Source organism: Globicephala melas, chromosome 15 (genome assembly GCF_963455315.2).
Source record: "Globicephala melas chromosome 15, mGloMel1.2, whole genome shotgun sequence".
NCBI lineage: Eukaryota > Metazoa > Chordata > Mammalia > Artiodactyla > Delphinidae > Globicephala > Globicephala melas.
This window is the reverse complement of record NC_083328.1, coordinates 71822021-71842017: the sequence shown is the minus strand read 5'-3', so window position 1 is coordinate 71842017 and position 19997 is coordinate 71822021. Positions and strand designations below refer to the sequence as shown.

The following is a 19997-nucleotide window of genomic DNA, read 5'->3' as shown; positions in this document are numbered from 1 at the left end:
TTCTCAGGGCTTGAGGGAGACTTCCGGTTACTTAGCTTCTGCTGGAGGCTGCGCCTTCTGTCCAGGTGTCCGCGTGTTCCCCCGAGCGCAGGGTCCCGGGCCGGCAGCAAGTGGGCTACATGTCGTCCCCGCAGGCCCTAGAGGACGAACAGGGCGGCGGCGATCCACCCAGGGACCTCCGCAGCGTCCTGGTCACCAGCGTGCTCAACCTCGAGCTGCTGGACGAGGATCTCTTCAGGTAGCCGGCCGCATCGGGCCCGCACCCACGCATTGGGTCAGAGGCTCCTGATCTTGCCTGCTGCCACCCCATTGCCCCTGCTTGTACCCCCTGGACGAGGATGGGCTCTGCGCGAGATGCCTGTGCTGCGATTGGGAGGGAACTTGTGCCTGACAAAGCTGCCCCGGCTTCCTCCTCGACGCGGGGGTCTGTGCATTCCCACCCCTGGGAGGTCCTGGCAATCTAGGCAAAAAGTGGTGACCCAAAGTATCCTTCTCAGCAGCCTCCCCTGAGGAATCATGTCCCAGGGAGAGCCAGTCCAGAAAGGGCCGTGATTTGTCCAAGGGCACAAACTTATCTGCAGCTCCTGCATATTCACTATAATTTCCTCTTACATTCCGCATCCCCACCACCACTAGGTGGGGTCTAGTAGCTCTTTATTCATTCTGAGGCCTGAGCCAGTTTCCTTCCTGATGCCGCTTAAATTCTTGACTGTAACTGGGGATTTAATAGTTTGGGCTTCCAAGGCTCCTCCTGGCTTATTGGAAGCTATCTTAGGTATTAACTTAGCCCCACTTAAACCAATTACAAATAACTCCCTGGAGGGCTATTTGCAATGCATTATATGAAAAATGCTGGGCTGGGCAGTGGGAAGCTGGGGACCTAAATTCTTAATCCTCCACTGGGCTCATGCAATGGGCAAGACTTTTCACCTCTGGGGCCTGTTTCCTCATCTGTGCACTGAAGCGGTTAGACTTGAAGTCCGAGGGCCCTTCAAGCTCTAAATCTAGTTCTTTTAAGAACTGGGCTGTCAAGTTGAAGGGTGTAAGTGGCAGACCTTAATGCAGTCCCCCCCACAATTTGTGGGGTTCATCTTGGTCTACTCAAGGGCTTGAGAGGCTTATGCCTTACCCTGGTATGGGCAGTGGAAGAAACACTGGACTTGGGCTCAGAAGACCCGGATACTGCTCAGGATGGCAATGGTTGAGCTGTGTGTGTGTGTGACCTTGCTCAAGTCAGTTTCCCTCTCTGATCCCTGTTCTCATAGTATAAAATATGGGGATTGGTTCATTATCCTTGACTGAAATCCACAGAAGTTTGGGGCATCCTTAAGGCCTTGAAGTTGTAGGTAGAGTGGTGTTAGGATATTTGCCTGGGGAAAGGCTTTCACCAGATTCTCAAAGCATCCCAAACCCCAATCAGGTTAAGAGATCCTGCACTAGAGGCTCATTGAAGATTGTGGGATATGGCCCAGCACCCAAGTCTTTCCTGTTTTTCCCCTCTCCCCACAGAGGAAGGCATTACTGGGTACCCTCAAACCAGCGGCTGTTTGGGGGTCAGATCGTGGGCCAGGCTTTGGTGGCTGCGGCCAAGTCTGTGACTGAAGATGTCCATGTGCATTCCCTGCACTGTTACTTTGTTCGGAAAGGTAAACCAACCCCTCCCTTAACCCACCCCAGCACTGGTGGCCCAGCAGCCACTTCTTTCTGGCCTTGGGGAGCAGACTGAGGAGAAAGAGGGAGAGAGGTAGAGGGGGGAGGGGAGGGAAGGGAGGGGTGAGGGAGAGGGTTAATTGATCGCCCTTAGGGAAGCCTAAAGAGGAAGAAGGCCTGGGGCCAGGAAGAGCCTTAGACCCCATACCTGCTGAGATACTGGTACTTGTTTTCTGGCCCACAGTGGCACAAGACTTTGGTGCTTAACTGTTCCCAGTGGGTCTTTTGTTCTTTATTCTTCATACACCTTCTGGTGCCAGTCCTGTGCTGGATCCTCAGAGGGGTGCTGAAACCTCTGCTGGGAGTTTGAGGCAGTCAGCTTAACTTGGAGAAGAGACCAGCCTGGGAAACAAGAGGCCTTGGGTCTAGTCGGAGCTTTGCCATTGATTCACCAGGCGACCTTGAGTGAGATATAACCACCCTCCCCGACCCCTCCTTCATCCCACCTGAAAAATGCAGAAGGGGTGGGGCCAAGCAAGATCCCTGTAGCTGCTTACAGCTCTGGGATCAAATGAAGGAGAGAGTAATCTTTTAAAACCCATGCTCCCTTTTGAGAAACATAAAAATCTCACTCCTAGGCAGATGCTCCCAATTTTAAGAGTCTCTGTCTTCTGCATGGTCCCATCAGCTGAGAATAATTTATGAAACTTTATATGTGATCTGTATTAAAAAAGACAGTGGGTTTCCGCCTTCATTTTACAAGTATAAAATAGTTAATAGTAAATACACCTTTTCGTACTACGTTCCCATGCCCCTCACTCCCCATCCTTTTACTTCCTTTACTTCCGTGACAGTCATTGCTATAAAGCATTTGAATACTGACCTTGGGGTGAGCCCCGTTCTCAACGTTGATGCTAGCTGGGTGCAGATGCGCCCTTTGTTCCCTCAATTTGGTTGTAAACTCCAAAAGTGCTGGCCTTTTGATATTGTAATCCTTCTAGCCCAGTGAGACAGTTTTGTTTCGTTTTTGGGGGGGTGGGGGCATTACCTGATCTCTCTGAATCAGTTTCATCATCTGGTTTCTGAAAAGAATTCTTAGTCTTTGCAGGTAAAGTATCTAGTGCAGGGCCTGGCATGATGTGGGTTTTCCATAAATGGTAATTATCATTACTTTTTGATGATGAACTTATGGGAATAATTAAAATTTGCATGTTAACAGTGCGCAGCTATGTACATTATCTTGTTTAATCCTTCTAAGTAAACAGCATTCCTGCCACTATTCTAAGGAACCTTGGACCCAAAGAGGTTATGTAAGAAGCTCCCATAGGGCTTCCCTGGTGGCGCAGTGGTTGAGAGTCCGCCTACCTGATGCTGGGGACGCGGGTTCGTGTCCTGGTCTGGGAGGACTCCACATGCTGCGGAACGGCTGGGCCCGTGAGCCATGGCCGCTGAGCCTGTGCGTCCGGAGCCTGTGCTCCGGGAGTGCCAACACTAATAATCACCAATTATTTGTGTCCCTATCTGCTTCTTGAAAGGCTGCAAGACAGCTTAAAATAATTGGCAGCTATTATAGAACTATTAAAATAAAAGTCACATTTTCCTGGCGGTCCAATGGTTAGGACTCCATGCTTTCACTGCTGAGGGCCTGGGTTCGATCCCTGGTCGGGGAACTAAGGTCCCGCAAGCCGTGTGGTGCGGCCAAAAATAAATCAGGTAATTAATTTTTTTTTTTTTTTGCAGTACGCGGGCCTCTCACTGCTGTGGCCTCTCCCGTTGTGGAGCACAGGCTCCGGACGCGCAGGCTCAGCGGCCATGGCTCACGGGCCCAGCCGCTCCGCGGCATGTGGGATCTTCCCGAACCGGGGCAAGAACCCGTGTTCCCTGCATCGGCAGGCGGACTCTCAACCACTGTGCCACCAGGGAACCCCAGTTAATTAATTTTTAAAATAAAATAAAAGTCAAGGAAGATTAGGAGTATGGGATTAACAGATACAAACTACTATACATAAAATAGATAAGCAACAAGGATTTACTGTGTACCACAGAGAATTATATTCAGTATATTGTAATAACCTATAATGGAATATAGTCTGCAAAAAAATTAAGTATGGGAAAAAATAAAACATTTGGGGCAAAAAAATTATTTTAAGAAGGATATTAAGTTTTTAATTTTTTTATTTTTTGGTCGGGCCGCACAGCTTGTGGGATCTTAGTTCCCAGACCAGGGATTGAACTCGTGCCCTCAGCAGTGAAAGCGTGGAGTCCTAACCACCGGACCGCCAGGGAATTCCCTGGGACAAAATTTTCAAAAGTAATAACAAATAAAAGTCAAGGGCCAGGAGGCTAGTAGTAACGGGATTTGGGGGAAATAATTGTGTCAAAATACTAGGCTAAGGCATGTCATTGCAGTTTAATACAAAAGTTAGTTCTGAGCTTCCTGGCAGCAAGGCAAAAAGGGAAGCTCTCTTATTAGTTTGTGATGTGACGCTCTACCAGGTACATCAAGATTTATAAACAATGATGGTGCTCCAATGATATATAGATATATTTTTTAAATTTTTTATTGGAGTATAGTTGCTTTACAATGTTGCTAATGATATTTTTAATTAAAAGATACTGGGAGGTAGAGGTGTTGGTCCTTGGCCATTTATCATATCAATTCTCTTTCTAAAAGCCCAGTATAGAATGTTAGTCAGTTTGGGTTTTTTGTTTGTTTTTTGATTAAAAAAAAGTATTTCTCAGGGCTTCCCTGGTGGCGCAGTGGTTGAGAATCCGCCTGCCAATGCAGGGGACATGGGTTCGAGCCCTGGTCTGGGAAGATCCCACATGCCGCGGAGCAACTAAGTCCGTGTGCCACAACTACTGAGCCAGAACTCTAGAGCCCGCGAGCCACAACTACTGAAGCCTGTGCGCCTAGAGCCTGTGCTCAACAACAAGAGAAGCCACCGCAATGAGAAGCCTGTGCACCACAATGAAGAGTGGCCCCTGCTCGCCGCAACTAGAGAAAGCCCACGTGCAGCAACGAAGACCCAACTCAGCCAAAAATAAAATTAAGAAAAAAAGTATTTCTCTAGATAGGTAGAAGAATGTAATACAGGTGTTTTCTGACTTGGTATAGGTTTAAAGCGTGGAGAATCTTGAGCAGGAGTCAAAAAACATTATTCTGTAAAGGCAGAGTAAATATTTTAGGTTTTGTGGGCAAAAGCAATAGCAGATAGTATGTAAACAAATGGGCTTGGTCATATTCCAAAAAATGTTATTTACTACGGTATCAGTTTCCCTATCTATACAATGGTGATAAGACCCACTTTGCATAGTTCATGTGAGACCAACGTGAGAAAAGATACCTTAGCAACAATAAAAAAATTCATAAACAGAAACCTCCATTAAGTAGAGTTGGGAGACCAGAGCGGGGAGCGCTCATGCCCTGTAACAATAGCAGAGCCTGACAGGAAAAAGACTCCTTTCTGGCAAGGACTCAACCAATGAAAAGCCATGGGCTCTTTGTTTACTAGGGCCCTCCCAATTGCACTATACTATAGCCCTCCCTTTTCCCCTCTATAAAAGCATTCTCCTCTTGCTGGACGGGGACTTGCATGTGGCTCACTGTGGTTCAGACCCTGAATTGCATTTCTCTGCTGATCCTGAAGAAACCCATCTTTGCTGGAGAAGTATCTGGCTGTCTGTTTCAGGTCCACATAACAAATGCACTCACTCCATAACTGTTATCTCCCTTCCTTCAATATACTGCAGAGCCTACCAGCTCTGTTCCAATACAAATTTTAAAAAACAGGTCTGGAACTCATTCACACTGAAAGGTAAATCACTAGTAACTGAAAATACTGAATTTTAGCTGCAGCCCAAGGATTGGATGGCAGCTTTTTTTTTTTTTTTTTTTTTTTTTTAATAGTTCGTTGATAGGGAAGGGAGGCCTCCTTCCCAGCCCCTGAAATCAGACTGCTTATGTAGCTGTCTCGTTTCTGGACTCTTGGGAAGCCCTTCTCAAAGGCCTTTGGCCTTGAGGAGCCCCCATTCTGATTAAAAATGCCCCTTTGGCATTGCTGGCTAACAGACCTGAGCAAACCCGCTGGGCTTCAGGGCTTCATAGGCGTGTTTATTGCTGTTGAATGAGCCCCCAGTGCCTGGCAGGCTCCCCATTTGGATGGGGTGGAGGAAGCAATGCTTCTCTAGACCTGCTTCTTTCATCTCAAAGTTGAAAATCATCCCCAAGACATCTTACCACCTACATGTCAGGTTCTCTAAGGTCGGTCTGACTCAGACTAAAGGACTTCGGGGACACCAGGAAAACTCTCTCTAAAAACCCTCCCTGACCTGTTCATTGAGGGTTAATAGTCCTCACGCTGGGGCCAGTGTCTCCCATCCTGTCTTGTGAGCACAGATAGCGAAGGAGAAGGGTCAGGTTGACTTCCATTTGCATTAGGGATGAAGGGACTGACAGCAGGCTTTTCCTGGGAGAATGAATATAAGACAGTGGCCAAACCATATATAAAAAGAGAACTCTGAGCCACAGCTGGTAGCAGCTAGCACAGGAAGCCAACCTACTATCTACAAGTCAGGCTTGGAGGAAGTCAGACCGCCATTTCTAGCAGCCAGTCCAGGAAGCCAAACCATAGTCCCTGTAATGATCAGCCCCTAATGGCCAGGACTTGATGAATAACTGAGAGCTTCCCTAATTTTTGCCCCTGCTTCCAACTTAGGACTAACTGGGGAAAGCCAAACATCACCAATTACATAGGCTGCCCTGCTTCTAGTTAGCCTGCCTATCACCATGCCAGCAGCCTCCAAGCAGGGCATACCTGAAACCTTTTTTTTCACTATAAAGCTTTCCCGCTCCTCCATGTGCCTTTGAGTCTCTGCAAGCGGAAGTGATTATGGCTGACTCCCTTGATGCACTAAACTCTGAATAAATAACCTTTGCTTGTTCTCAAAAAAAAAAAAAAAAAAGAAAGAAAGAAAAGAAAAACAAAACAGGCAGCAGGCCAGATTTGCTGACCCCTGATCTAGAAGAATGGTACCGGGTTCATGACAAGATCCCAGTCACAGAAGGAACAAGACAAAAGCTGAGAGTATTTTATTGAACAAACACAGAGCACTTACTACGCGCCAGATATTATTCTGAATACTTTACGACTCTGAACTAATTTAATCCTCATTAAAATCCTGAGAGGTGTGAACACTATGATGATCCCCATTTCACAGATGCGTTAACTGCTCAGAGGTTAAGTGACTTTCCCAAGGTCACACAGCTGGTGAGTGTCAGAGCTGGACTTTGAATGCAGGGAATCTGGCAGTGTCCCTTCTGTCCTGTGCTATTGATGGAGTGGATCTCCACCTGCACGGGGAGCATCCCAGTGACAGGGTCTAGGGTTCTCTCCCCAGTACCTGGGCTTCATCAGGCCTCAGTCCGTAGTTACCAAGCAGAAAAGGAATGGAGAACAAGCAACAGAGGGGCCTGTCCAGCCATGGTGATGGTGAGAGGGCCTACAGGGCTCAGTTGGGCTCACCGTGTGCTGTGTGCCCTTTGCCTGCTGCAGGGGACCCGAAGGTGCCGGTGCTGTACCAGGTGGAACGGACGCGAACAGGGGTGAGCTTCTCCGTGCGCTCCGTGAAGGCTGTGCAACACGGCAGGCCCATCTTCATCTGCCAGGCCTCCTTCCAGAAGGCCCAGCCCAGCCCTGTGCAGCACCAGTTCTCCATGCCTACAGTGCCCCCGCCGGAAGAGCTGCTTGGCCACGAGGCCCTCATTAACCAGTATTTAAGGTGAGAGACCTCAAGGTCCCAGGACAGTGTTCAAACTGCAGTCGCCACCTGTTAGCAGGCCATGGAGTCCTTTAGCTGATCTCGGCCAGCATTTTAAAAAGCTGGACATTTTAGCAGCATTTTAAAAAGCTGCCAGGGAATTCCCTGGCAGTCCAGTGGTTAGGGCTCTGTGCTTCTACTGCAGCGGGCACGGGTTCGATCCCTGGTTGGGGAACTAAGATCCCACGAGCCATGAGGCACGGCCGGAGTGGGGGCGGGGCACGGGGAAGCTGGACTAGAGAAGAAGATACTAGACCGTATTGCCTGTAGTAAGGGTAGGCATCCTTTTGTGAAACATTAGTTTCAGTTGTGTGTGAGAGCATGTGTGCCCATGGGTGGGTGTTGGATCATGGTGTGAAATGCAGGGCTTCCTATTCAGCCAGTTCAGGTACTGTTACAGCTTTCCTACTGTTTAAATACTGAAATACTTCTATAACTGTTGGTAAGTACCTCCCCAGTCCCTGAGTGGTCCCCCTTCTCTTCCAGGGTCACCCATGACCCAGCAGCCTAGGAGTTAATGCCTGCCAGGGGTGAGGGTCCTGCTGCAGAGCTGTGGCCGTGCTGCCTTTGCCTTAGTGCATGTTAAGTATTTTGAATGTCACCTGGTAAAATAGGTTTGTTACTTGAATCACAGCTAATAAAGTTGGAAAAATGCTGGGGCAGTGGAAGGAGCTCTGGGTCCTGACACAGGACAAGTCACGTGGGTTTGTTATGGCAAGTCCATGTGCCCAACTTGCACAGTGAGGCCAAACCAACCGAAACATCGGAGTTTGGAGCAGAGAAAGGTTTATTCCAAGGCCATGCAAGGAGATGGGTGGCTTATGCTCTAAAAAACCCCGAGCTCCCTGAAGGGCTCTAGAGCGCAGGCTCAGTAGTTGTGGCACACGGGCCTAGTTGCTCCGCAGCATGTGGGATCTTCCCAGACCAGGGATCAAACCCATGTCCCGTGCACTGGCAGATGGATTCTTAACCACTGCACCACCAGGGAAGTCCCTCCTGAAGGGTTTTGGCAAAGCATTTTTAAAAGCCAGGTAAAGGAGGAGGGTCGCAGGGTAGGTGATCAGCTCATGCACAATTCTCTGATTGGCTGATGGTGAGGTAAGAGGGCAGTTAACATTGTTAGTCCTTAAGCTCCAGGAGGCCTGGGGCTATGTGCTCATGGTCATCAAGTAGTTAACATCTTTATTTGGCTGGGGGGGTGTGGTTAGCATCTGTAAAACAACTCAGGAGATGTGCAGCATATGCTGTTATCTAGGTACTTCAGAGAGTAAAGCAGAGGATATGGGGGAAGGGCCTGTCCCAGGAAGGCCCCATAGGGTCCTGCTCTGTTACAGTTCCCCTCCTCAATCTTGAGGAGAACAGGTTTTGAACAATAAAAGGAATAAAGGTTCAGATAAGGAGGTTAATCATAAACTTGACAGAGGTATCCACAGGGTCCTGCTCGGTTATAGATTGGGGCCAGTGCTCCACTTCCCACCTGCTGTGTTGCTTTGCTCGACTCCCCAGCCTCTCAGAGCCCTGCTTCATCTAAAAAATGGGAATGGCTGCATTTGCCCTGCAGACTTCACAGCTGTATCATAAGGAGAGCCCCGCCGCCTTGTGCAGCAGTCAGGGCTGTCAGCCCGGTGTGATGGAACAGACGTGCATCTGCACCTGGGAAAAGCCTGGGTTCAAATCTAGACTCTGCCCCTGCCAGCTGTGTGAGTTTGGCAAGTTGCTTTTCCACTGTGTGCCTGTGTCCTCAGTTGTAAAATGGTGCCAATCAGAATTTCTACCTTATAAGGCTGCTGTGAGGATTACACAAGATAACAAGGCCCTCAGCGAGTGCTCAGTAAATTGTAGTTACCTCACTCTTGACAGAGAGGAATAAGCACGGAGCCTGGTATGCGGTCAGAGCTCCAAAATGTTTGAGAAATGAAAGGAGGACATTGTTCTTAAAGGTCCCTGAATCTAGAGCTGTGTGTCCCATAAGGAAGCCGCTAACCACAGGTGGCTGTATTAAGTTAATTAACATTAAATAGAAATAATTCAGCTCTGGTCCTCGGTCACACTGGCCACATTTCAAGCCCTCAACAGCTACATGTGGCTCGTGGCTAGCTACCAGAGCGGACAGTGCAGCCACAGACCATACTATCATCACAGAAGGTTCTGTCAGACAGGGCTCGAAAGGATAGGGATGGAAACGGAAATACCGGGGAAGAGCCTAGGGGCACAAGGGGTGTCCTTACTGTGGCAAAGGGGCTTCCCTGGAAATGGGCTCCTCTCCCTGGAACACAGCGTCCCCAGTTGCTCAGGGTTAGGTAAGTCAGTCCAAGTAGGGCAGCCTGTTTCCTGAGTGTTAGAATAGAGAAGCGGTTAAGAGTGTGAACCGAGGAGCCAGACTGGGTCCGAATCCCGCGCCCCTCCGCCTCCTGAGCAGGCTACCTGCACCCTCTGTGCTTGCTTTACTTATCAGATGACAGTGAGAACAGCATGGATCTCACAGAGGTGTTGACGGGTGAGTGCATGTGCGTGAAGTGCCTGGAACAGGGCCTGTCACAGGGTACACCGCATGACTAGATGATGTGTTGGCTTCATATGTCTTATCTTGTCTCCTCCACAGTACTTATTATGAGGTAGGTGACTGTCATTATCCACATTTTGCAGATGGGAAAAAGGCTGAGCGATGACTAACTTGCACCAGGCCACAGGACTTATAAGTGGCAAAGAAAGGATGCAAATCTATCCTATCTTGCCTGCCAGAGGGGAGGGGAGCTTTGGGGATAAGTCAGGAGTCCCTGTGGAGGAATGAGAGGGGTCAGAAGAGGCGGCTCAGAGGACAGGCTCCCCATCTTCCTGGGTCTCCCCATCCCTCTCCCCTTTACTTTCAGGGACCCTAACCTCCAAGAGAAGTACCGAGTGGGGCTGAACCGAATTGCTGCCCGGGAGGTGCCCATTGAGATCAAGCTGGTAAACCTACCCACTCTGAGCCAGCTGCAGAGCATGGAGCCCAAACAGATGTTCTGGGTGCGAGCCCGGGGCTACATTGGTAAGAGGACCCCATGGCCTGAAAGGAAACGCTCTCCGGGGGCCTAGACCTGTACCTCACTTGCCCTCTGTGGCCTTGGGCATGTTACTTCCCCACTCTGGGCCTGTTTACTGATCTGCATGATGGGGAGGTTGGCTCAGCCCTTTGTATGGGGAGAACGGGCAGGTGACTGTAATCCTAATGTTGGTCCTTTCTGGGGAAGGCAAGGCACCTTGCCAAGATTCTTCCCCAGGTCCCCTGCTAAGCATCAGATGTCTTTGTGCAAACTGGAAGAAGACACCTCGGGGGTCCACGGTGGGAGACTTGGGGACTGAAGATTGGATTTCAGTCCTCACCTGCACCTGCCCCCCTCCCATCCCTGTCTCCCTTATCGCCCATCACACACACACACCTTGGGCCAGGTGCCCTTGGGCAGTGAACAGTCTGCACACCTATGCACGGCAGCCCCTTTCTCCCTACCTCCCTGCAGGTCCTGAGCTGTAAAGCCCAGGAGCCCAGGGCTGATGGGGCCGGAATCTGTTGCAGGGGAGGGCGACATGAAGATGCACTGCTGCGTGGCAGCCTACATCTCGGACTATGCCTTCCTGGGCACAGCACTGCTGCCCCACCAGTTGCAGCACAAGGTGCACTTCATGGTCTCCTTGGATCACTCCATGTGGTTCCACGCCCCTTTCCGAGCTGACCACTGGATGCTCTATGAGTGTGAGAGCCCCTGGGCCGGTGAGTGTGGGACCATGGGGGATGAGGGTGCTGACCCTGGGAGGGCAGGGAGCCTGCTTTCTTGGGTGATGCTGTCCCCCCCCCCCACTTTCTATGGAGCACCACACAGATCACTCACTTCCTCTTCTGCTTCCCTAGGCTGTGGTATCCTTGTCTTCAAAATGACAGGGTGAGGCCTGAGGATGGGACACCTGCTCAGCTCTTAATTTCTGTAACATGCTGGGAATATGATTCAGTTTATCTCAGAGACTCAGTTCTAGTCCCAGAACCACTTCAGATTACCTGTGTGATCTTGGGCAAGTCCCATCTCCTCTCTGAGCCTGTTTCCCCATCTCAACAAATAGGGTTGCATTAAAACAGAGGTATCCAAAGCTGGTGGCCCATCAGACCACCACTTGGGGGAGCTTTTTCAGAACATTCTCAGATTCCATCCCTTAGATTCTGACTCTGCAGATCTTGGATGAGATCCAGGAAACTATTTTTAAGAAGCTCCCAGGACTTCCCTGGCGGTCCAGTGGTTAAGAGTCCGTGCTTTCACTGCAAGGGGCACAGGTTTGATCCCTGGTCGGGGAACTAAGATCCCACATGCTGCACGGCGCAGCCAAAAAATTGAAAAAAGAAAAAAGCTCCCTAAGTGATTCTGACAATTAACCTGGTTGAGGGTCAGGGCACTCAGCATTCTCTAAGGGCCCCACTGCTTGGATACTCCTTATAGTGTTGAGAGAAACCCAGACTCGTTCATCAGTGCCTAGTCTCAGAGCCCTGGGTTCCTTTCCAAGGAAGTGCATTTCAAACAAAGAAAAGCCTTGCTTTGTGAACCAGGGACAAAACTGGAGGGACTTCTTATACTCAGGGAAGGGGGGCTCTCAAGCACCGACAGGATCACAGTAAAGGAGCCGCCACTTGAAGTTAGGACTCTTGGGTTCATGTTTGGCCTGAGCCTTAAGGCCAAGTTCCTGAGCCTCTCTGGATTTGACTGGCATCATCTGGAACATGGGACAAGGCCTAAGTGAGCTGTTCTGCATATAAGAGAAACCAGCAGTTCCCTTCCTAAATAATCAGACTAAGGCCCTGGGCTAGCAAGGGAGAATCTCCACGTGGGGAGGGGGTGGCCAGGCCTCACGGCTCCACGTCCTGTCCTCCGAGCCCCTTTGTCCCTGTGGGGATGGAGGTGGGTTTTTTTTTTTGTTGGTTTGCTTGTTTGAATGAATTACCAGCCTGGAGGGCCTGGTTTGATTTATTATAAAGGGAACTGATGGGGACTTTTCTGGTGGCACAGTGGTGGGAGTCCGCCTGCCGATGCAGGGGACACGGGTTCGCGCCCCGGTCCGGGAAGATCCCACATGCCGCAGAGCGGCTGGGCCCGTGAGCCATGGCCGCTGAGCCTGCGCGTCCAGAGCCTGTGCTCCGCAACGGGAGAGGCCACAGTAGTGAGAGGCCCGTGTACCGCAAAAAAAAAAAAAAGGGGGAACTGATGGGTTTCCTCACACAGGTGGCCAGAAGTGGGGCAGATCTGGTTAGCTGAGCTACTGAACCAGACTGTTCTCAGAATGTATCCCCTTGGGATTTTTTTGAGGAAGCCAGCAGATATGTGAAAGTGCTTTTAAACCATCAAGTGGGATTCCCATGGGAGGAGTTACCCCTGATGACCAATCATAATAGGCTCTTAAAAGGGTGCCTGGAGATTGGGAGTGACAACACTGAGCGTACCCTGGCATGGGGTGGCCCAACCTGAGTTGTACGTTTTTCAAGGAGGGCATTTGGCTGGGTGGAAGGAAACAGTTCTCTCCCTTATCTTCGCAGGTGGCTCCCGGGGCCTAGTTCATGGGCGGCTGTGGCGTCGGGACGGGGTCCTGGCTATGTCCTGTGCCCAGGAGGGCGTGATCCGAGTGAAGCCCTGGGACTCAAAGCTGTAGCCAGAGGTACCAGCTTGGTCTGGGGCTTCAAGGATCTCCCTTCTCCCCCGACTCCTGAGGCAGGAGTTACCATCCAGGGCTGGGCCTGTGGTCCTGAACATGGAATAAAGAGACTTCTACCAGTGGAGCTGCTGGCTTTTAATCCCCCTTGGCCAGAACTGCAGGCCTCCCTCCAGCCATCAACCCCAGGACTCCTGGGCCAGAGTTCCTGGCCCTTAGCCAGGCTGGCTCGGAGGCCCAAGGAAAAGGGACTGTTGACCCTGACCTGGGGCACAGCCCCCAGAATTCATAAGCTTGAGAGGCCGCACCGGACTTTCTCCCTGCACCGTCCTAGCCAAAGCCTGTCCTGAGCCCGGCTCAACAGAAGCGGCACATTTCTTCCGTCTGCTACAAATCCTTCGTGGGACTTCTAGGGGTTCCCAGCACCCCTGGTCACCTCCCAACTGCTGTCCGTGTCCTCATCCGCCCCTACCCCACTTCCCATCCTGGGGCAGTGCCTCTCCCCACAGTGGCCTTAAGTCTAGGTGTGGTTAGTCCAGCACCTCCTTGATGAGTAGTTCTTTGAGACTGGGGGGTGGCGTGGGCGTCAGGCCTGCCTCTTGCAGGGCCTGGAGCCGGGCCTCTGATTGGTGTTTGTCCAGGCCCAGGTGCCAGGAGAGCCGCACGTGGGCCTCCAGAAAGGGTGCCAGAAAAGGGTGAGGGCTCTTGTCCCCCAGCAGCTGTAGGGCCTTCTCACAGCATGCCCGGGCCTCCCCAGGGTCCTCCAGCTCCTGGTGGCACACAGCCAGCCCCGCCAGGGTCAGCAGAGGGCGGTCTGGGCCTGAGGGGACACCCAGCTGGGCCTGCAGCTGCCAGGCGTTGGCCCAGAGCGCCAGGGCCTCGCGGTAGAGGCCAGTGCAGGTGAGGCTCTGCGCCCGCCGCAGCTCCGGCAGCACAAAGAAGTCTTGCAGGTCCGGGGCCTGGCGCAGCTCAGGGACTGCCTGGAGGTGGCCCAAAAACTGCTCGAAGGCCCGGCTGCGGCGGGCGATGGTCTCCGCGGTAAAGTTCCGGCGCAGGCGCTTGCGGGGGAAGGAGATGGCAGCCATGGGGCCCCGGAACTGCCGCTGCAGGTTTCGGTGCAACCGCTCAAAGTCCGAGTATCGGCGGGAGATCTGGGCTGGCTGGCGACCCGGTGGCCCCGGGCCCATCACGGCGAGGGTGTAGAGCTGCGGGGGAGGGTGGGGGTCAGGGCAGGTGCAAGGTGTCCCCGGGACCCTTCCCTCTCACTTCCAGCTCTCTTCCCCCACCTCTTCCCTTCACCCCCGAGGCTGCTGGGGAGCCCAGTCTCATCTTACCTGAGGCTCATCTGAAATGACCCAGGCCCAAGGCAGCATGGGGAGAAAAAGACAGAGATGAGCTTCAGCGCCTGGTCCAGCCGCCCCCTCTGCCCCTCCTAGGGAGTACTCCCTTCACATAGGGCAGGGAGCTCTTCCAACAGCCCCTCTGGAAAACCAGCCGAGGGCCGAAACCCAGGCCCATCTCTTGGGCCTCTAGAGCCAACCTTTAGGGTCAGCTTGGAGTTTCATTCCACTCTGGATACACAGCCCCACATCCCTGGCCAGGTTATTCCAATCCAGACCCAGAACACAGGTCTTCAGACAGCCCCAGTAGCGACCAGTGTGAAAAGTGCACTGGGACCCAAGTTCTAACCTCAGGTCAGGTGCTCCCTCACCATGTGATGTCAGGCAGGGCAGTCCCCTTCTTGGGTCCGCTTCCGACTCCAGTGACTGGAGCGCTGGCCCAGCTCACTGTTTACTTAGGTGTGGGACGTGTGCAAACGTTGGCACCTGGTGGTTTAGGGGGTGTGTACTGGAGTAAATAACACTGAATCAGAGGCAGGAGGCGATGCCCCCACTAAGGCTCTGTGAGCCTTTCTGACTGCACATTGAGAAGTTCTCAGTCTGGTTTAAAAAAGCCCTTTTCATCTCCATTTTTAGAAGAGAGCCAGAAAGAGACTCTCAGGTCGGGGCCTTCTTCAGGCAGCAGCATCCAGGCAGGGCTTAATGACACTCTCACTGCTCTTATTTTGACGGTTATCTTCTCTTTATGGCAAGTGAGCCTTTCCATATACAGTTGTGCTATAAAGTTGTCTTTTAAACTTATTTTTAAAAAATAGGTTTATTTGAAGAGAAACGTGAAGCACAGAATGGTACAAGTAGCATTTAGATAGGACAAGAATTGTGAGGGTGCTGGAGGTTTGGGAGACACTGAACAAGATGACCACTAAGCTTCCCCCCAGGTCCGAGAACCCAAATATAGATTAATCTGTAATCATGCTGAGCTAACAGGTCTAAAGGGGGGATTAGCAAGCGTTCGATGTTGAAAGCATACTAACACCAAACCGAGATCCTTCTCTCGAATTTGTTCTGTGACACTGCCAATATCCTAGCCACCCCTGGTCAGTTCGGTTTGCCTGCTCTATCCTTCCCTTGAAGATTCACAGTGTACAATAATATTCAGGATTGAAAAGTTTAACAATAAAGAAACTTATTTTACTCTCGTTCAATTCTGCATTCCCCAAACATTGCATATTGACTGTAAAAACTTTTTTTTTTTTTAAAGAACAGTTATTGATATTCCAGGGAGGGAACCAATTTTCTGCTGAACACATTTCAGGAAGCACTGGTCTATAGTGACCCCTTATGCTCATCTAGCTTTTATTTTCATTTGTAATTTCTGGACAAAAACCCATTTTACATCCATTATCTTATCCTTATACTGTCCCGCTGAGATAGGTAATGAGAGTCACTCCGTTAACTGAGCGCCTACCCTGCACCACGTGCTGTGCCTAGCTCTTCACATCTACTATTTTATCATCACAACAGCACTGCCCGGAAGCCATCCTTACCTCCGTTTGACAGCTCAGGAAGCAGGCCCCAAGAGGGGGCAAAGGGCTCAACGACCTCCCTTAAGCCGGTAAATGGCCCAGCTGGGACTCAAACCCAGGCCGACCTAATTCCAAAGCCTGTGCTCTTAACCCCCAGGAGATGTTAAAGCAGGATTTAGGGTCCCCATCAAACAAAGAGAAGATTCATTTCCCCAGACCTGGGCCAGGCCAAACTTGGCTCTATCTTGTCATTCTCTTCCCAGAGTTGCCCGCATACTTCCTTGTCTCCCAGCTGCTACTGATCCTTGGCGCCCCCTTCCTGTGCATGACCCCCAGCCAGGACTTTCGCCACTTAAGATCTGATCATCGGAGTCAATCCCTGCTCAAATGGGAGCAGTCGCCCCATGGGCGTGGCCCTTTTTTCACTAAAAGCTGCAGAGAGGGGTGGAGAAGCCCAGACGTGGGACAGGGCTCCAGGCCCCCTTCCTGCTGAGTCAGAAATGGAGGAGGGTGGTGAATAGGAGGGAAGTGAGAGGCAGGGAGTTGCTGCTGCCATGACCAGCCAGGTCAGGCTGGGTTTCAGGACCGGGACCACCGAATTCGCCATGTTTCTCCTTTCCACAGCCAGGAAATCAGGGCCTCCCCACCGCACTGATCTTCACCCCAACCCTACCCATCCCATAAATCCAGTCCTTAGGACAAACATTCTGTACAGGTGTGGGTGCTGGAGAACTGACTTTCCTGTTTGTAAAGAGGGTACAACAGGCCCTAGAGGCCAGACATTTTCAACCCAAAGGTAAGTAATAATAATAGAACTACCATTTTATCGAGCACTTCACGATGCCAGGTGCAACGCTAAGGGCTTTCTATGCACTGTCTCATTTGATTTCTGCGACAATCCTGGGCACTATCCCCTTGTTCAGATGAGGAAACAGGGTCGTCAAAGTTTCACAATTCACCCAAAGTCAAACGACTGGTAGTAACTGGGATCCAAAACCCATTTTTCTAACCACTAACCAATGCAACTTGGATCTCAAGTCTGACTCAGATAATATTCTTCCTTGTGTATCTTGCATCTTGCGACGATTTGCAAAAACCAGGGAGCAGGGGACACGCACACTAGTTCTTAGTCTCAGAACCAGGACTGGATAGGTCCATAGTCCCTCAAAAAAGTTTTAAGTCATTTGCCTGAGGATTTGCTCAAGTTACATCCCCTTTCTGGCTTCAGTTTCCCCATCTGTAAAATGGGGCAGCCACTTATAACTACACAGCCACATCCCCCAGGAAGCTGGCGTTTTCCCTACTTTCTCTTAGCCAGACTTCTAGACTCACAGCCCAGGGATTCCTGGACCCTCACTCACCACGTACTTGGAGGGCGGGTCCTTGACCACGTTGGCGCTGGTCACCTCAAAGAGCAGCCGCTGGGGTACCAGGGTGTTCCGGGACTTCTTCCAGAAATCTTGCAACTGCCGTGTCAGAAGCTGACTACCCCGCTGCCCATCAGGTGGGGGACTCCGTTCTGCATGAGCACAGGATGTGCCTGGGGCCAGGTTCCACATAAATTACATGCCCTGACCTCATTCATCCTCCCAACAAATGACAAAGGATTTATCCCCATTTGACATAAATGGAAACGGAGGGCCAGAGAGGGGGCCTGGTGTCAAACACCTGCCCGGCAGACAGTAGATGTTAAATAAATATCTCCACCCCCAAAACATTGCTAGCACATTACTACCATTTGTATCCCAGACCCTGTACATATCATGCCCTAAACAACCCTGGATGGGAGTGATTTCCCCTATTTGACACAAGGGAACTTAGCTGAGAGAGGTGTTGTGACTCTCTCAAGGTCACACAGCCAAGAGGTGGCTGGGGCACTTAAAGAGAAGTGTCTGCGTTTCGGCTGGATCAGCTCGGGAACGCGGCTGGAGTGGAGGCCTAATCGAGCCCCAGGGTTCCCGCCTCCATCCTCCCGCACTCGCCTGCGTCTTCTCCCGCCGCCCGGTCACCATCGGGCAGCGGGTCGGGGTCAGCCTCCTCGTCGTCCTCGTCGTCCTGGTCCTCGTCGTCCTCGGCACTGGTGAAGCTCAGGGTGCCGCTGAGGCGGGACGACAGGCCCTCGGCGTCGTCGTCCTCCAGTTCCGAGCTCTCCGGGAACTGCTCGGCCTCGGGGCCGGCCGCTGCCTCCCCGGGGCCGTCGCCGGTCAGGGCGTGCCGCAGCCGGTGCAGGAGCCGCGAGGCCATGGCACCCCGGGGGGAGCTCGCGACGCTGGGTCCCGGGCTGGGGAGGGAGGCGGACCCCAGCCCCGCGCGGGGAGGGGGCGGGGCGGGGCCGGGATTGGGGGAGGGAGGGGCGCCGCGGAGGCCCCGCCCTTGCCTGTGGAGGGTCCCGCGACTCTGCCGGCGCCTCTTTCACCCCCTCGCGCGGGTCTGCCTCCTGCGCCCCGAAGTGCACTCTGGGGCGCCCCGCTCCCCGGGGTTCTCGTGCGGCCCGCGGTGCCTGGAAGAGGGCAACCGGGCTCCGCCGGGTTCCGCCGGGCCCAGGCCGCTCCGGCCCCTTCCTGCCGCCGCCCCGCCTCCGGCCCCGCCTGCTCCCTGAGCCGCCCGGGAGTCCCGGGCCCTTCGCTCCATGAGGGATTTGGGAATCCTGGGTAGGCCTGGGCAAGCCCGCGGCCCCCTACGGGATCGTCCCCAATCCGGAGGGGCCTACACCCTCCTTGAATCCTCCCAACCCTCCGGAGACCCAGGCTGGCCCCAATCTATCCCCTAATTTATACCCAGCACTCTAACTTTCCAAAGTCATTACGCGGCAGTAGGAAGCCCATCTCTCCTGTGAGGAAACCGAGGCCAAGAGAAGCCGAGTGATCTGGGATGAAATCTGACCTCTGACCTCGAGTAGCCTAGGTTTTCTCATATGTAAAACAGGAGCAATTAATACGAATTTAAGTACAAATTTTGCACAGAGGAGGGACTAAGAGGATAATAAGTTACACAATGATTGTTGTTTCTACAGTGTTCACAAGCTTTTACAATCTCATTTGAGCCTGCCTCACACACAGGACATAGGCAAACGGGGAAAACTGAGACCCAGAGAGGCTGAGTTACTTTCCCCAAGTCATACAGCTTGCCAGAGTTTTCTGAGTGTAGGGCCCTGCAGCCCAGGTCTCCTGAGTTCCACATCCTGTTCTTTTCTCACGCTACAGGCCTGGTAATCTCAGCAACTCCCCTAGTGAGCTGTGTTTTTATTTTTTATCCAGAGGGCAGCAGTAGGTCAAAAATTTATTGTCCTTTCCCGTCAAAAGACCTAGCTATCAGTCCCTAGCAGGGCAGATATCGCTAGTTATAAAATCAAACAAGTAAAATCTCTCTGATGGTAGCTCCTCCCCTTTTTAAATGGCACAGGAGAGAGGGGTATGGAATAGCTTTGAATGGAACACATACTGCCTGCCCTCCCTCTGTACAGAAGGGGCAGGGCTCTCATTTCTTGAAGTTCCACTGTATCCTCCATCCTGTTCTAGGCACTTTACAAGGGGTCACATCTCACCCTCACAACATCCTAGGGAGGAGGTTCTTAGTGGACAAGAATGGTCCATTTTCAAGATGAAGAAACTGAGGCAAATAGACTTTCCCAAAATCCACAGCTAGGAAATAGGGGAGCTGGGATTTAAGGCCAAGTCTGTGTAATCTCAAAGCTTTAATGACTCTTCATTCAGCTTCCCAGCAGGGTGTTGGGGCAACAAAGACACACCTCATTTGTTCATTAATTCAGCACTCACCCATTCACCAAACATTGGCTGAATCTTAACCTGTACTTTGGCAAATGCCTCACAAGTCTGGGTACAAACCAGGTGGTCACAAAACCACGGGTTGTCAGAGCCATGAGGGTCTGGAGGAGGGTTGCTCCGAAATCTGGTCTAGCATCTCCATTTTACAGATGGGTAGTCTGAAGCTCAGTGAAGGAAAGTTACCCTGGGCCATACCCACAGGGCCGGAACTA

General features: G+C 51.8%; 2 protein-coding genes across 2 annotated transcripts; one reads left to right on the top strand and one right to left on the bottom strand.

Moving 5' to 3' along the window:
- Positions 1-20: 20 nt before the first annotated feature.
- ACOT8 (acyl-CoA thioesterase 8) lies at positions 21-15692 on the top strand. Its single transcript, XM_030848781.3, has 6 exons — positions 21-238; positions 1510-1646; positions 7206-7431; positions 10341-10498; positions 11024-11218; positions 13022-15692. Exons 1-6 carry the CDS (start codon positions 120-122, stop codon positions 13132-13134), a joined length of 948 nt encoding a protein of 315 aa, XP_030704641.1. The 5' UTR covers positions 21-119; the 3' UTR covers positions 13135-15692.
- Positions 5684-18592, bottom strand: SNX21 (sorting nexin family member 21). Its single transcript, XM_030848780.3, has 3 exons — positions 17983-18592; positions 17362-17540; positions 5684-14339 (listed from the first exon to the last, which is right to left on the bottom strand). The coding sequence occupies exons 1-3, from the start codon at positions 18242-18244 to the stop codon at positions 13665-13667; spliced, it is 1116 nt and encodes a 371-aa protein (XP_030704640.1). The 5' UTR covers positions 18245-18592; the 3' UTR covers positions 5684-13664.
- Between the last annotated feature and the right edge of the window lie 1405 nt (positions 18593-19997).

Coding starts and splice junctions, on each gene's coding strand:
- ACOT8 (XM_030848781.3), top strand. CDS start 120: ATGTCGTCCCCGCAGGCCCTAGAGGACGAACAGGGCGGCGGCGATCCA. Junction 1,647..7,205: donor CTGTTACTTTGTTCGGAAAG/GTAAACCAACCC, acceptor TGCCTGCTGCAG/GGGACCCGAAGGTGCCGGTG. Junction 7,432..10,340: donor CTCATTAACCAGTATTTAAG/GTGAGAGACCTC, acceptor CTTTACTTTCAG/GGACCCTAACCTCCAAGAGA.
- SNX21 (XM_030848780.3), bottom strand. CDS start 18,244: ATGGCCTCGCGGCTCCTGCACCGGCTGCGGCACGCCCTGACCGGCGAC. Junction 17,541..17,982: donor GGCGGCGGGAGAAGACGCAG/GCGAGTGCGGGA, acceptor ACCTGGCCCCAG/GCACATCCTGTGCTCATGCA. Junction 14,340..17,361: donor ACCCGCCCTCCAAGTACGTG/GTGAGTGAGGGT, acceptor CCTCCCCCGCAG/CTCTACACCCTCGCCGTGAT.